At 27.2% G+C, this 16131-nt stretch overlaps 3 protein-coding genes across 3 annotated transcripts; all 3 read right to left on the bottom strand.

Annotated features, from left to right (window-relative positions):
• Nucleotides 1-956: 956 nt before the first annotated feature.
• On the bottom strand, nt 957-2252 carry LOC114184326 (F-box/kelch-repeat protein At3g23880-like). Its single transcript, XM_028071636.2, has one exon. The coding sequence runs from the start codon at nt 2250-2252 to the stop codon at nt 957-959; it is 1296 nt and encodes a 431-aa protein (XP_027927437.2).
• A 4919-nt stretch (nt 2253-7171) lies between these two features.
• LOC146886046 (uncharacterized) lies at nt 7172-8501 on the bottom strand. Its single transcript, XM_085673281.1, has one exon. It carries the CDS (start codon nt 8126-8128, stop codon nt 7172-7174), a length of 957 nt encoding a protein of 318 aa, XP_085529407.1. The 5' UTR covers nt 8129-8501.
• LOC114184325 (F-box/kelch-repeat protein At3g23880-like) lies at nt 8174-12048 on the bottom strand. Its single transcript, XM_085673280.1, has 2 exons — nt 11362-12048; nt 8174-8452 (listed from the first exon to the last, which is right to left on the bottom strand). The coding sequence occupies exons 1-2, from the start codon at nt 12046-12048 to the stop codon at nt 8174-8176; spliced, it is 966 nt and encodes a 321-aa protein (XP_085529406.1).
• Between the last annotated feature and the right edge of the window lie 4083 nt (nt 12049-16131).

The raw sequence follows: 16131 nt of genomic DNA, 5'->3' as shown, positions 1-16131 counted from the left end.
ATGAAAAAGAATTCTTATCTTTCTTTCTTCTGTTTTCTATCAGTGTATCTCTATGTAGTATAACTTTTTCAGTAAAATTTGTGTATCAAATAATTGAATAGTTTCTTTAATGACAGAAGGACCATTGTCTGAGAGACAAAAGCAGAGGAAATAGGGATATGCAAACCTAGCTGCACAATGAGGACACTAACAAGCCCTTATTTTATAAACAAAAATAGTTCAGTTGATTACAAAATTACTTTTGTTTTAGGAAGAAAGCAAAGAACTCTTTCATACACCTGAAGATGCAAGACGAGAGGGTTTTTCAGGTATTCAGAGTGAATTTTGGAAAGAAAATGAACCCATGTATTCATATCATTTCAACGTTTTATAAAAAATTAAAAATATTAAAATAATATAAACAATTTTGTTACGAGTAATATAAACTAACAGAACTTATAAATTTTTTAACGGTTTCACATAATAAAAAAAATAAACCGCTAATAATTTATTTTGTAGTGTATGACGTGTCATTCTTTTTTAAATATTATCAAAATAAACTTTGAAAGTGATTCGTATAGTCTTGACTTGATAAAATAACATATCATAGGTTTAATATGAAGGCCATAAATCAAGGGATAAATATATTTGTTTGATAATGAGATAATTAGTTTAAATTTTCAAATAACATGTTAATCTACGTAGCTAGAAAATAAAGGTACGAGATGAATCTTTTTTAGAATTTGAATAGAAAAACCAACTACGTAAATAAAATTAAAGTAATAATATACAAACTATATTACTAACATGCAAAAAAATAAAAGAATAAAAAAGATTAAAAACACAATACTGCTTAATAGAATGCCTAATCTACTAAAAAGGGAAACCAAACGTGGCTGTAATTATGAAAAAAAAAAAAATTAAACAATCACTCAAAACCTTAATAAGAGGAGTTTCATTGCAATGGAGTTGATCCATTAGGTTCGCGAGGAAGCAGCAACGGAAACCAAGCTTTCAACGTGATCAAAAGGATAAATCCAACTTAAGGTGTCAATCATCTTTTTGGAAGTCACTGTCTTATCTCTCAAATTATAAATTAGTATTTTCACACGACCTTGAAACGAAGTTTGAATGATCACGATGTCACGATCATTCTCGATCATGCACAGAGGTATCAAATTGTTATCATCAGACCAAAAGTGTTGATTTTGTATTAAAATCCTCTGTAGGTAATAATGGTAACGGGAATTCGCAGGTAATCGTATGGTATGATGAACTCCAAGATCTTGAAGAGATGTGTTCAACAATAGAGTCCAAGATCTTTGATTCCCAAACTCCTTCATCTGCCATATGCTTAGATATTCTGTCGTGCGGTTACGAAGAAAAAGACTTAAACAACCACCCAAAATTCCAATAAATGGAGCATCATTGCAATGGAGTTGACCACAAGGAAAGCAGAAATCTCCTATGAACACCCCATCAAGTTCGTGAGGAAGCGACATCTTTGTGTAGGTCTCAGTCTCAAGATCAAGTGAAGCAATCACCACTTCATCAAATGAAATATCAAGGTCATCGTAGTTATAATAATTATAATTTGGCATCCCTAACCAGTTAAGAGTGTTGTTAAGGTATATTCCTTCACCTTCCACTGTAGTAGGATTAGCAGGAAAATTTTGAATGTCTCTCCAACCACTCTCTTCATTCAGGCTGCAAACTATGGATCTAAAAGGATGACCATATTCGAAATTCATATGCCTAACTATTTCTACCACTTTGTATGTATGCCTTGAATCATCATAGCCAAACCCTAACATAACAACTATTTCTTCCTTAGCAAGTTTTAAGGAAGAATGAGAGCATGTTAATAGCTTTTTCGTGGCGGGGTTCAGTAAGTGAAACATGCTTGGTCCCTTTCTGTTCTTCCATATAGCCAAACAGACCAAACCATTACATGAACCAATAACCTGATACTTGTTCCTCTCAAGGTTAGATCCATGGGTAATATCATCGGCATAAAAAGGTGTTGAATCTTCAAGCAAAGAATGGATAGGTGAGGGAATGACAAAGCAGGGAATTTTACGTTCATTTAGGTATCTTGACAAGAATTTGGTGTTTTTGCGTGAGTTTTGAAAATGCATTGTCACGAAATGTGGATCCAAGATCAGAGATTGAAAATACTTGCTCACACACATGAATCGCATAAGAGATTTCACAGGAAGCTTTGACAAGATTTCCCGGAACATATCTTCACAAAATACATCTTCACTCAACATCTCCCCTTTTACGGATTTTTTTAACCTGGTAGTAGAAAATACTATCATAACATCTCACATAATTTATAAAATAGAAATCTTTTAGCAAATTTTACATCTTTGTTTCAGTTATCAAAATATGAATAGTTTAGAAAAAAATAAGTATATCTACGACTATCTTAGTCTCATTCCTTTGAAAATTTATATTTATTTTCTCTAATCAAAATTATAATTTTAATAAACAAATATGTTTGAAGAATTATCACTATACTATAAACCTTGATAGACATAGAAGGAATATTTTGGCCTAAATGTAATGTATTTCATGTTATCAAAATTAAAATATGGATAATCTGATTAAGGAACTCTTCTATGAACTAACTTTTCTTCACAAAATCAATCTAATCTAATTCATAATGCTTCTTACCCTTCAAACAACAATCATATATTTCTAATCACATATATCAAATAATTTAAAAAAAAAATAAAAATAAAAGGTATATAAAGTATATTCTAGCCTTTTACTTCTTAGTTTGGATTTTAATGTATAATTAGAACGTTTTTAGCCAAAATAAGAAAAACTTTATCAAACCTATGAACCAAAGAATTACTTTTTCTTTTTCCACTGTGAGAATCCTCAACAAACACAGAAAGGGTTAAACAAATAGTTAACAGATAAGAAAAAAAAAACTCAGAAAGTATTTTTCTCAATTGTCTTGTATGTTATTATGTGAGGTAAAACCTTTTATATATAGAGAATCAATACCTTAACTTTCAAGCAATTTGAAAACAAAATATAAGTATATTTTATCTAATCAAATAGATTATAACAAATTATATCATTTCAAAATCTAATTTAATCATTTAAATATTGTTTTATACAACTTGCTGTAAGTAATTTGTTGTTATTTCTCACCAAAACAATTATATTTTTATTTAATTGAAATAATCTTGTTATAGGATTAAATATATAATATTACACTATATTTATAAGTATAATTGAATAATTCCTCACTAAAAAATAATCGCTAAATATTCTAACGTTATATAATTTATTTATCATTGTTTTTTCAAAACATATTGTATTAATAAAAATGGGAAGACAGTACTAAAGTATGAATTAATTTATTAAGTAAATCACTCCTATTATTTTAAAATTTTACAACTATATATTCCATAAAAAAATTAATTTTGGAGGGGGTGTTCACCAAATTTTAATAGATATGAGAAGAAGAAAATTATTATAAAAATAATAGTTGATTTGAGAGGAAAATCACAACTCACTATATAGTACAAGGGACTTTTGATAGTTGACTTAATTGAAAGGAGTCAGTAGTAATTGTCTTTGAGAAGAGCATTTGCAGTTTTGTATAAAATACAAAAAAGTTGCATGAGTTTATAATTTTGGCAAGAAAAAATTTAAACTACATGAAAAGCGTTTGCAATCTTATCGAAACAAAATCATAATTTATAATCACAGTATAATTGTACAAATCAAATAATTTAAAAAAAAAAAATAGAAGATATATAGAGAATTCTAGCCTTTCACTTATCCTTCATAATTCATAGTTTGAATTTAAAGATATAATTTAGAACGTTTTTGAACTAAAAGATAAGAAAACGTTATCAGAACTATGAATCAAACGATTACCTTTATTTTTTTCCACTGCAAGAATATTCGATTCGACGACCAACTGCGACGATTACTCGATCCTCAGATGACCAACTAATCCTCAACGAACACAGAAAGGGTTGAAGCAAATAGTAAACAGATAAGAAAAGAAAAGAAAAACTCAAAAACAATTTTTTTCTCAATTGTCTAGTGTGTTATTATGTGAAGTAAAACCTCTTATATATAGAGAATCAAGACCCTGACTCTCTATCAATTTAAAAACAAATTTTATTTTATTTTATATAATCAAATATGGTTTTTCTTTTCTGAAAAGTGTTTTTATACCAAATATTTTGCAAAAAAGAATTGGTTGTAATTTCTTATCATTTTTTTATAACAATTTAAAAGTATTTTTTATAAATTTTTTAAAAAAAACTGATAAAAAATGTGAGTTTTTTAAGAATGATTATGATGTTTTATTTTTTAATTTTTATTTTATTATTATATTTTTAGATATTTTTAAGTTTTATTTAATGAGATGTAAAAAGATAAGTATTTGGTTTATATTTGATAGATCAAGTGGAAGTCCATCAAAATTTGAAAACTATTTCCAAGATTATTAAATAAAGAGAAATCTTTGAAAATTAAAAAAATATTTTCAATATTATTATTCAAGTGAAAATCTTAGATATTTCAAAAGATTATGAACAAGGATAATTAAATTATCAACATAATTAATTGTCAATAGAGATTCAATAAAAAATTTAAATACAACTTTCAACCTGAAATTTACTCTAGAAAGACTTTAAATAGAGGGTTCAAGAGTCAAAAGTCATCAACCTTTTGGGAATAAAACTCCCCTTTCGAGAAGAGAGGAAAAAAAATAAATACTTTTAGAAAAAAATATTTGAAAGTAATAATATTGGAAACATTCATCTTTATCATTATTTTAATATTCATAATGTTAAGATCTTCATCATTATTTTTTATTTTAGTATTCGGAACCAACATTAAGGGATAACTAAAGGTTGGACGTAATGTATTCTTAAATTTTTGTGAATTTCAGTATTCAATATAATTCTTTTTCATCACTGTTTTAATTACATTATAATTATTGTGAGTATGTAATCATTGGACATGATATTATAACCTAAAGTAGAATAGGCAGCTAATTAATTGTGCATTTATACATAGAGTATATCATTGATCATTCTTAACATCAAAATTTTTATCTTAAGACAAACACATAATAAATATTGTTAGACATAAGATTTTTATTTTATTATTCTAAGTTTTAGACTTTAGGTCCAAATGCACAATGTGTGAATTATAGACTAGGAATTAGAAGGATATTTTATACTATTTTTGCTTTAAATGAAATCATGAAATCCAATGTTATTAAAGTCTTTATTATACATGGTTACATACCATATGCTTGATAAAAATACAAAAGAAATATTTTTTTGTGAAATTTGATGTCTAATCAAATTATACATTTTAAGAATTGTCAAAGGTTACACAAGTCTCTTAATCATATTCACTTTATTTCTTGTTGGACTTAGTATATTTGTCAATCCCGTACAAAATATTAGTTGGCCTCTTTTGAAAAGTTTTAATCAAATGACTTTATTTAGTGCTATTTTTCGGAAAATTATATTTTACTGTATCTGTATCTACAACTAGTATTATTATAGCCTCATTGTACAACAGCTATTTAGTTTATATTATTAAATTTTAGAGCAAATAATTTTTTTACTGTTTACAAGTTATGATATATTATTTTGTTATTGCCATGTACTTTTAAAAATATTATTAAAATGAATTTTAAAAGTAATTTGTAGTTAGTCATGATTTAATCACATTAATATGAATGTCACATATTTAGGGATAATTATTTGTTTGATAATATTTTATAATTAGTTAAAATTTTATAAGTAAACGTGTTAACTGTGTGGGGTTGTTAGGAAGAAAGGTATGAGATGAATAGTCTTTGGAATTTGAAAAGAAAAAAGCAACCACTAAAATAACATTAAAGTATAATTCACAAACTATATTTACTATCATGTAAAAAAAAATTTTAAAAAAGTTGTGCTTAATAAATTGTTACATAACTTCTAATCTATGCAATAGGCAAATCAAGCTTTCAACATAATAAAAAAAAGGATAGATCCAAATTCTAATCTATGCAATAGGGCAAACTAAGCTTTCAACATAATTAAAAGGATAGATCCAAAGTAAGTTCTGAGTTGTTTCTAAGAATCACTGTATTATTTTTCAGATTATAAATTATTGTTTGTTTCACACAATCTTGTGAACTGTGAATGATCACAATGTCACGATCATTCTCAATCATGCACAGAGGTAGCAAGATGCTATATATGTTGGTCTTAATTCCAAGATCTTGAAGAGATGTGTTCAACGATAGATATCAGATTTCATGAATAACATGGCTGACTTTTCCACGTAAAAAAAAAAAGAAGAGAGCATGGAAAAAGCAGAAATGGTGAGGGAAAGCAAAAGAGTGCAGAAACACATAAAAAAGAACTGCTATGGATAGCAGAAGTGTTTATTATATTTTTGTTGTTAGAAAGGGAGGAGTCTCTTCCTTTTATACAAAGAGAAAGAGAAGAAAGTTTAGGTTAACGTACAAACGGAAAAACAGAAAACGGTTTACACAGTAGTTACGTGGTTACGCAGATAAAGATAGCTATGCCATTGGATCTTAAGACCCCCTGCAAGCTGGCAATAGATGTTCTGCGTGCCAAGCTTGGAGCTGAGTTGGGAGAAAAGACTAGGAGGTAAAGCTTTTGTAAGGATGTCAGCAAGTTGGTGGTTCGTTTTCACTGGAAGAAGTTTGACCAATCCCTGCTGTATTTTCTCCCTGATGGTGTGACAATCGATCTCTATATGCTTCGTTCGTTCATGGAAGACGGGGTTATTAGCGATTTTTATGGCAGATGTGTTGTCACAATAGATAGTAGGGGGTTGCGTGGTGGAGAGACGTAAGTCATGCATGAGATGATATAACCATTGCACCTCATAGACCGTGTGAGCCAAGGCTCGATATTCGGCTTCAGCAGAACTTCTGGAGATGGTGGTCTGCTTCTTTGATTTCCAAGCGATGATGGTGTTTCCAAGGTATACTAGATATCCAGTCACGGATCTACGAGAGTCGGTGCATCCAGCCCAATCGGAGTCGCTATAGGCTTTGAGGTGAACATCACTTTTCGCATCCATGAATATTCCTTGCCCAATAGTGCCTTTTAGGTAACGAAGAACCTTGTATGCGGCTTGATGATGATCCTTGGTGGGTGCACTTACGTATTGGCTAAGTTGATTGACAACATAAGTGATATCTGGCCTTGTGTTTGTTAGGTAGATTAACTTGGATATCATTGATCTTATTAAAAGAGTCAAAATTATCCAGACCTATGGTAACATGGTCTGTAGCCCCTGAGTCCACAATCCATTTTTCTCTGTTATGTATCATATTAATGCATGAAACGATGTTACCTGAGTCAATATTATTCGTAGATATGCTGCTGATGTGACTTGACTTTGGTGCTGTGGTAGCGGACTCTCCTGTAGCTTTGATTAGTGCCATCAAAGCCTGATATTGTTGCTTTGTGAATTTGATTTCTTGCTCATCTTCATCATTCTTGATATCATCAGCCTTGATGTTGGCACTGAAAGGCTTGTAGCTAGGAGGGAACCCATGCTTCTTATAGCACGTATCGATAGTGTGGCCAGTTTTTCCGCAATGTGAACAAACCCGCTTGCCTCCTTTGTTGCTTGGAAATCCATTCTTTTTATAACATACAGACTCAGTGTGACCATTTTTACCACAAAAAGTGCATGACGAACCTGAGTTATTAGCAGCAGCAATGATCTTGACTTCTGGGTTGAAAGCATTGTTTGAAAACTGTCTTTCTTGCTGTGAAACATAGGAAAATATTTTCGTAATGGGAGGCAAGGGCTCCATCAATAATACGTGTGACTTTACATTGCTAAATTGGTCATTCAAACCTCTCAAAAATTGCATGGCACGATCCTCGAGCTTTCTTTGTGCAATAAGTTCAGAGACTTTCTTGCAACTGCACATAGGGTCTGGTCGAAAACTCTCAAGTTCGTCCCAGATTATCCTTAGTTTGGTGAAATACTCACTCACCGTTTGGTCTCCTTGCTTCAACTGCGTAGCTTCAGATTGAAGGTCTGAGATTCTCAAGAGGTCTCCTTGAAAGAAGCGGTTTTTCAGGTCATTCCATATATCTTCTGCATTTTCCATCCATAGGATGCTTTGTCGTATTTGTGGTGAAACTGAGTGCACCAGCTAAGAAACCACCATATTGTTGCACCTCATCCAGGCATCACGCAGGGGGCTATCACTATCGGGTTCAGTTGCGGCTTCATTCACAAACTGTAACTTGTTCTTTGCACTGAGAGCTGTGAGCATCGATTTTCTCCATGAATGGTAATTATTTGAATCTAAAACAGGAGAAACAAGAGCTATGGCTGGGTTCTCTCCAGGGTGCAGGTAGAGATAGCTATCATTTGAAATCTTTTCTGATTTTTCTTCTTTGGCCATGATATGAAAAAGAAAAAGAAAGAACTGTAAAGAAATCAGGTGAGAAAAGTATTTAGAATGTAAAGAAAAACCAAAAAAAAAATTAGGAGATTTATCAGAGTAGTCCAGGCGCGCAGCAGAGCTCTTCATACGAAGAGCTCTGATACCATATCAGATTTCATGAATAACCATGGCTGACTTTTCCACGTAAAAAAAAAAAGAGAGCATGGGAAAAGCGGAAATGGTGAGGGAAAGCAAAAGAGTGCAGAAACGCATAGAAAAGAACTGTTATGGATAGCAGAAGTGTTTATTATATTTTTGTTGTTAGAAAGAGAGGAGTCTCTTCCTTTTATACAAACAGAAAGAGAAGAAAGTTTAGGTTAACGTACAAACGGAAAAACAGAAAATGGTTTACACAGTAGTTATGTGGTTACGCAGATAAAGATAGCTATGCCATTGGATCTTAAGAATAGAGTCCAAGATTTTTGATTCCCAAACTCTTTCATCTGCCATATGCTGAAACATTTTGTCCTGCGATTATGAAGAAAAAGACTTCAACAACCACCCAAAACCCCAATAAGTGGAAATTCATTGCTATGGAGCTCCTCACAAAGATAGCAGAAATCTCTTATGAAGACACCATTAAGCTCGTGAGGAAGCAACATCTGTGTGTATGTCTCAATTTCAAGATCAAGCGAAGCAATCACCACTAGAGATGGCAAATAAACCCGTGCCCGTGGGTATACCCGAACCCGTCCCCGTTTTGACGGGGAATCCCCGCTTTGACTGGGTATGGGTATGGGTATGGGTAATACCTGAAATTTTCAACTGGGGATGGGGATGGGGATGGGGATATATATATACCCGCCCAAATACCCGTCCCCACTTAAATTACTAAACTATTTATAATTTATTAAATAATCTAAAAAATATATATAAATAAATAATATATTTACACATAAAATATAATATAATATAATATAATATAATATAATATAATATAGTATATATACATATAAATAAAATATACTTTTATATATATATATATATATATATATATATATATATATATATTTACACATATACATGTAATATAATATAATATAATATAATATAATATACATATAATATATATACATAATAATATAATATAATATATATAATATATACGTATAAAACAAATTAATCATTTAACTAGTGAGATCTTTTATAAACAAATTTATAACATGACAAATTTATAAAAATTTAATATATATATATATATATATATATATATATATATATATATATATAAAAGCATAAAATATCTACGCATATACATATAATATATATACATAATAATATAATATATATTATTATATTTATATTATTATATAATATAATATAATATATACTTAAAATAAATATATATCTATAAAAATATATATATATATATATATATATATATATATATATATATATATAAACATAAGATATCCACACATATAATATATATACATAGTAATAATAATATAATATATAATATAATATAATATATAAATAATTATATATATATAAACATAAGATATCCACACATATAATATATATATATACATAGTAATATAATATATAATATAATATAATATAATATATATATATATATATATATATATATATATATATATATATATATATATATATATATATATAACATATTTCTCATTCTCTTTGTTTTTTGTTATACACTTTGTTTACTCTCTCAATTGTCTGGTTTGTTTTTCAAGATTTAATTTTGAAGGTAATTTTTCTTCTTCTTATTACATAATTTTTACTCTCTGTACATGGTTATGTTCAAATAGGTGTTCCTCAATTTCATTCTATGAAATAATTTTTAGGTTACACATTTGTTTATCTTTATTTATTTATTTATTTTCATGAAAATGTTTGACTCTTATTTTGTAGCTCTTCTTTTTGTTACTTTGGTTATACACTTTTTTACTCTCTTTTAATTGTTTGGCTTGTTCTTTAAGGTTTAAGCAGATCTTCAAGGTACTTTTCCTTTTATCATAATCTTAATTATACATTTTTTTTTCCGTTATGTTATGTTCAAATGGATATTCTCAAATTTGGGTCACACATTTAATTATCTTTACTCCTTTATGATAATTTTATTTATTATTTATTTTTTGTTTCATGATAATGTTTAATTATTTACTATAGAGGCTTTGATGTGTACAAGAAGTTGGATATGGAACTCAAACCATCTAGGTAAGTTACTCAAATTTATTAATATTTTTTGTTAGTATTTTTTGTGAATTCTCATCTAATATTCTACATTTGGTGTTTGTAGGTGTTAAAAAATTAAAAGGAAAAGATGTTCTCATGAGTGAAAATGAATCTGATGAAGAAGGTACATTATATTCTAGTAATTAAAATTTTCAATTTCAATTATTATATCATATCTAATTTTTCATTTTTTTTCTATGTGTAGGTGGATCGAATGCAAATGAAACCACTGATCATTTGTAAAATTAATAAATATTTTGGTTATTATAAAATTTTAGTAATGTGTAATTTTTTAGCTTTTATGTAATTATTTGAATTTTATTTAGTTGTTATTTGATACTTTAATTTGAGATTTATACTATTATAATATTTTTCTTAATATTTGACATCATGAAAATCAAAAAGAGTATGTTATTTTAATATTGAATATTTTGATAGTATCATGATTCCGTTGGTGTGATTTTTAAATTTTTTTTATAAAAAATATTTAATTGATATATGGAACAATAAAAAAATGGGTATGGGTATGGGTATAAGAAAATACCCGTTACCCGATGAGGATGGGGATGGGTCAAAAGTTGTATACCCGTTGGGTTTGGGGATGGGGATGGGGATGAATTTTTATTATGGGGATGGGGATGAGATCATGATACCCGTACCCACCCCGCCCCGTTGCCATCCCTAATCACCACTCCATCAAATGAAATAGCAATGTCATCATATTCATAGTCATTATAATTTGGTATCCCTAACCAGTTAAGAGTGTTGTTGAGGTATATTCCATCACCTTCCACTATAAAAGGATCAGCAAGAAAACCTTGAATCTCTCTCCAACCGCTTTCATCATTCAAGCTGCCAATAAAGGTTCTGAAAGGATGATCAGAATTCAGATGGTAAACTATTGCTACCACGTTGTAGGTATGCCTTGAATTATCGTACCCGAACCCTAACATAGCAACGTTATCTTTCTTAGTAAGTGTTAGGTTTCCAAATTCTTCTTTTGTGACAGGGTTCCATAAGTAAAACACGATTCCCTTTTCGTTCCATTCACCTAAACAGACTAAGCCATTGAATGAACCAAGAACATTATCCTTAGATGCATGGATAATATCATCATCAAAGAAGGACGTTGAATCTTCAATCGAAGTAATAGGTGAAGGAACAACAAACCATGAAGTTTTATCTCCATTTAAGTAACGTAAAAAGAAATTGGTGCTTCTGCGTGAATTTTGAAGATGCATTGTCACGAAACATGGATCCAATATAAGAGATTGAAAGTACTTGCTCACACACTTGAATCGCATAAGAGATGCCACTGGAAGTCTTAACAGAATTTCTAGCAATATATCTTCACATAATACATCTTCACCCGACATATGTTCACACAACATCTTTTCCTTCACTATATTATTTTATTCTGAAAGTCAAAAATAATATCATAGCATCAAACATATAATTTATAAAGTAGAAAACATTGTTTTAATAAAAAAAGTGGATTTTTTTTTATTCGATGTGAATATTTTAATAAAATACAAATTGATTTAGCAAATTTTTTCTTTGTTTCAGTTATCAAAATTTTAGTTTTTGGAAAAAATTAAGTAAATCTACAACTATCTTAGCCTCATTCCTTGAAAATTTATATTTTTAGTTCCTATAATTAATTAAAATATTAATAAACAAATATATTTGATATATAATTATCACTATACTAGAAACCTTGATTGACATAAAAGGAATATTTTGGCCTCAATGTAATTTATTTCATATCATCAAAATTAAAATCTGGATAATCTTATTCGAAACTCTTCTATGAACTAACTTTTCTCCACAAAAAGCAATCAAGTCTAATTCATAATGCTTCGGAGCCTTCAATAATCATATATATATATATATATATATATATATATATATATATATATATAATATTCTAGCCTCTTTTACTTCTCTTTCATAGTTTTCCAAAAAAAAAAAAATACCGTAGCATTAATTGATTTAGGGAAATAATTTAGAACGCTTTTGAAGAAAAAGAAGAAAAACTTTATCAGACATATGAATCAAGGGATTACCGTTTTTCGTTTTCACTGCGAGAATCTTCTGACCAAACTGTGACGAGTCTTAAGGATTGATCAATTCTCATAAACAAAGAAAGAGCTTAAACAAATACTAAACAGATATGGAAAAAAAAAACTGAAATATGTGAAGTGAAACTTCTTATATATAGAAAATGAAAACCCAAACTCCAATCAATTTGAAAACAAATATAAGCGTATTTTATCTAATCAAATATGATTATAGCAAATGATATTATATCAAAATCTAATTTAATCATTTATATCATGTTATAAGATTTTATATATATATATATATATATATATATATATATATATATATATATATATATATATTAATAGTACACTTTTATTTATAAACATATATAATTGAAATAATTGTTAATTAAAAAATATAATCGCTAAATATTCTCATGTTTTTTCTTATAAATTTATTCATTCATGGTTGTTTTTAAAAGCATATTGTGTGAATAAAAATCGGAAAACAACAGAAAAGTGTGAATTTTTATTAATTAAATCATTCTTAACCTGCTCAATTAATTGTATAAATAATTTTACGCATTTATCTGTTACCTCAGTCCTATAATATTTCAAAATTTTACAACTAAGTAACTATTCCCATTATCAAAAAATTGTTGACCATGGAAGATAGGCAGAGTTGATCACGAAGAACACTGTCATTACGGATTAGAATAGGTCGAATTAAACAAGATTTTTTTTTTTACTTTGTATTTGTTAAAAAAAAGGTAAAATTCATTTTTACGCAATCAGATTATCAGTTTAAACAGATAAATTATGATAATTAAAATTATACACCTGTACAGTATTTTATGATATATATATATATATATATATATATATTATCACAATATATATTTATAAAAGTTCATATTATTTATTGTGGATGAATATGTATAAAAGTTATTTATTAATACTCTAAGCACAAATGAATAATTTATAATAATATATGATGGATTCTCATGACATAGTTCTTCTTTTAAAATTATATTTTAAATATAATTATTTTCTTCACTTAAGATGAAAAATGGTTTCATTGAGTTTTATCTTTCCCTATGCCAAACATAAAATAAATAAAGAAATCAGAATATTTTAAAAAATTACTTTTAATTTTTAAAAAAATGATGTTTGCTATAATATTTGATAATAACTCTCATTTTTTTAAACTCTAAACACGATAATAGTTACAATATAGGTGAGTAAGTAAAAAGTTAAATTAGTATATAAATCAATTCACACAACCTCATGAAATATCTTTACATATGATGTTTCCAAAATCGACAAACTATAATCATTTATGTCTTAAATGAAGCTAGTCATATTATTTCTCTATTATTTTCTTTTCCTTTTTCTTTCACGGTTTCATGTCTATCTTGTTAAGTCTTTTAACGCATTGTTTTTTCACTCTTTTGCGATAAATTATATTCTAGAATTTTAAAATATTATTGATAAGTTGTCCTTGTAATAAAAAGAGTATAAATGTTATTATATACCAAAAGTTCTCTGCTTTATGTGTATCATTTTTCTATAAACTATTTTTTTTTCTGTTTTTATTCTTAAAGGGACGAGTTCTCTTTCATGTCATTATCTATTAAATAATAAAACTTTCAAATACCAAAAATAAAAACAACACTAAAATAATTCAACTCATGCCAATAATACATCTTATAAAACTCTAGGATTTACATAAACCCAGTATATTCCTTAATTAGAATCACATGTATACAAATACAAAAATTTATCACTAAACAACATGTGACAAGCATACTACACAGCAGATGGATTTATCAAACTAAATATTCATTCTTAAAATCACTAATTCTTGGAACCTGAAATAATTATATTGTCGTTCCATTCACATTCCTCTTGAATTACCCTTGCAACTTAAATTACCCTTAAATTATCCTTTGTGTCACACTATTTAATAAGTCTTACATTTGATCTGTTTTGAAAAGTTTTAATCAATTTTCAATATTTTAATCAAATATAATTCTATTTAGAGTAATTTTCTGGAAAATTAAATTTTAGTATATCTAAATATTTTAGCCTCATTGTACAACAGCTATTTATATATTATTAAAAATTATAGAAAATAAATATTTTTTACTGTTTACTAATATTATACATCTATTCTTTTGTTTATGACATCTACATTTTTTTTTAAAGATTATCAAAATAAACTTTAAAAGTGATTCGTATAGTCTTGACTTGATAAAGATAACCACGTAGAAGGTTTAATATGAATGCCATATATCAAGGGATAAATACATTTGTACGATATATAATATGAGATAAATAGTTTAAATTTAAGCTTAAATATACATTTGGTCCCTATTTTTGTTGATTTTATTCAATTTGGTCCTTATTTTCGTTTTATGTTCAATTAGGTCATCATTTTCGTCAAATTGTGGTTAATTTGGTCATTTTCACTAACGATGTTTAAATAGTTAACGTTTTTTAACAGTACATGCCACGTGTCAGTTCCTGATTTTTTTAAATTTTTTAAATTTTTTTTTTAATTTTTTTAATTTTTTTTTTAATTTTTTTAATTTCAAACAAAGTGTCCACGTGTCAAGTCACAATTGTGCCACGTGTCAATGCTAGTGCCACGTGTCAGTTTGTGGTAGTATTATTTTTTTGTTCAATTTAGTGCCTATATTCGTTATTTTTGTTCAATTCGGTCTCTATATTCGTTACTTTTGTTTAATTTAGTCCCAAATTTTGTTAAAATAGAACCATTTAATTTTTAAAATTGACATTATTATTTCTTATTTTTTAAATTTAATTATAAATTATAATATTTAATTATTAGTTGAATATAATTCTTAGATTCAATTGTTAAATAGAATATAATTATCTAAATATTATTAATATAATTATTAAAATTTTAAAAATATATGTTAACATTTGTAAAATTTACATTTAAATTTAAAATATTTAATATTTTTATTGCATTTTAGATATTAAAATCTAAAATATCTTATATGTAAATATTAATTTTACAAATATTAGTTTATTATTCTAAAATATTTTGAATATTTAAAATATTTTTATATATCAATTTTAAAAATATTTTAGAATATAAATATTAGAAAAAAAAATTAATAATTATATTCTTATAATATTTTAAATAATTATATTCTATTTAGCAATTAAATATAAGAATTTATTCAATTTATAATTAAATTTAATAATTTATAATTGAATTTAAAAAATAATAAATTTAAAGGTCAATTTTAGAAAAGATATTGATATAATTTGTATAAAAGATATAAAATTTAGTGTCAATTTGAAAAGAACAAAATTGATTTATTTTAATAAAAATTGGGACTAAATTGAACAAAAATAATGATTATAGGGACTAAATTGAAC

The sequence above is a fragment of the Vigna unguiculata genome, chromosome 5 (assembly GCF_037176805.1).
Source record: "Vigna unguiculata cultivar grain cowpea cultivar isolate G323 ecotype 2 chromosome 5, ASM3717680v1, whole genome shotgun sequence".
Lineage (NCBI taxonomy): Eukaryota > Viridiplantae > Streptophyta > Magnoliopsida > Fabales > Fabaceae > Vigna > Vigna unguiculata.
This window is presented reverse-complemented; position numbering and strand designations above follow the sequence as displayed.

Bases quoted from the DNA above. Each gene is read 5' to 3' on its own strand.
- LOC114184326 (XM_028071636.2), bottom strand. From the start codon at position 2,252: ATGTTGAGTGAAGATGTATTTTGTGAAGATATGTTCCGGGAAATCTTG.
- LOC146886046 (XM_085673281.1), bottom strand. From the start codon at position 8,128: ATGGAAAATGCAGAAGATATATGGAATGACCTGAAAAACCGCTTCTTT.
- LOC114184325 (XM_085673280.1), bottom strand. From the start codon at position 12,048: ATGTCGGGTGAAGATGTATTATGTGAAGATATATTGCTAGAAATTCTG. The intron at 8,453-11,361 runs GTGATTAGGGAT...ATTTCTTTACAG, and splicing joins CTATTTCATTTGATGGAGTG to TTCTTTCTTTTTCTTTTTCA.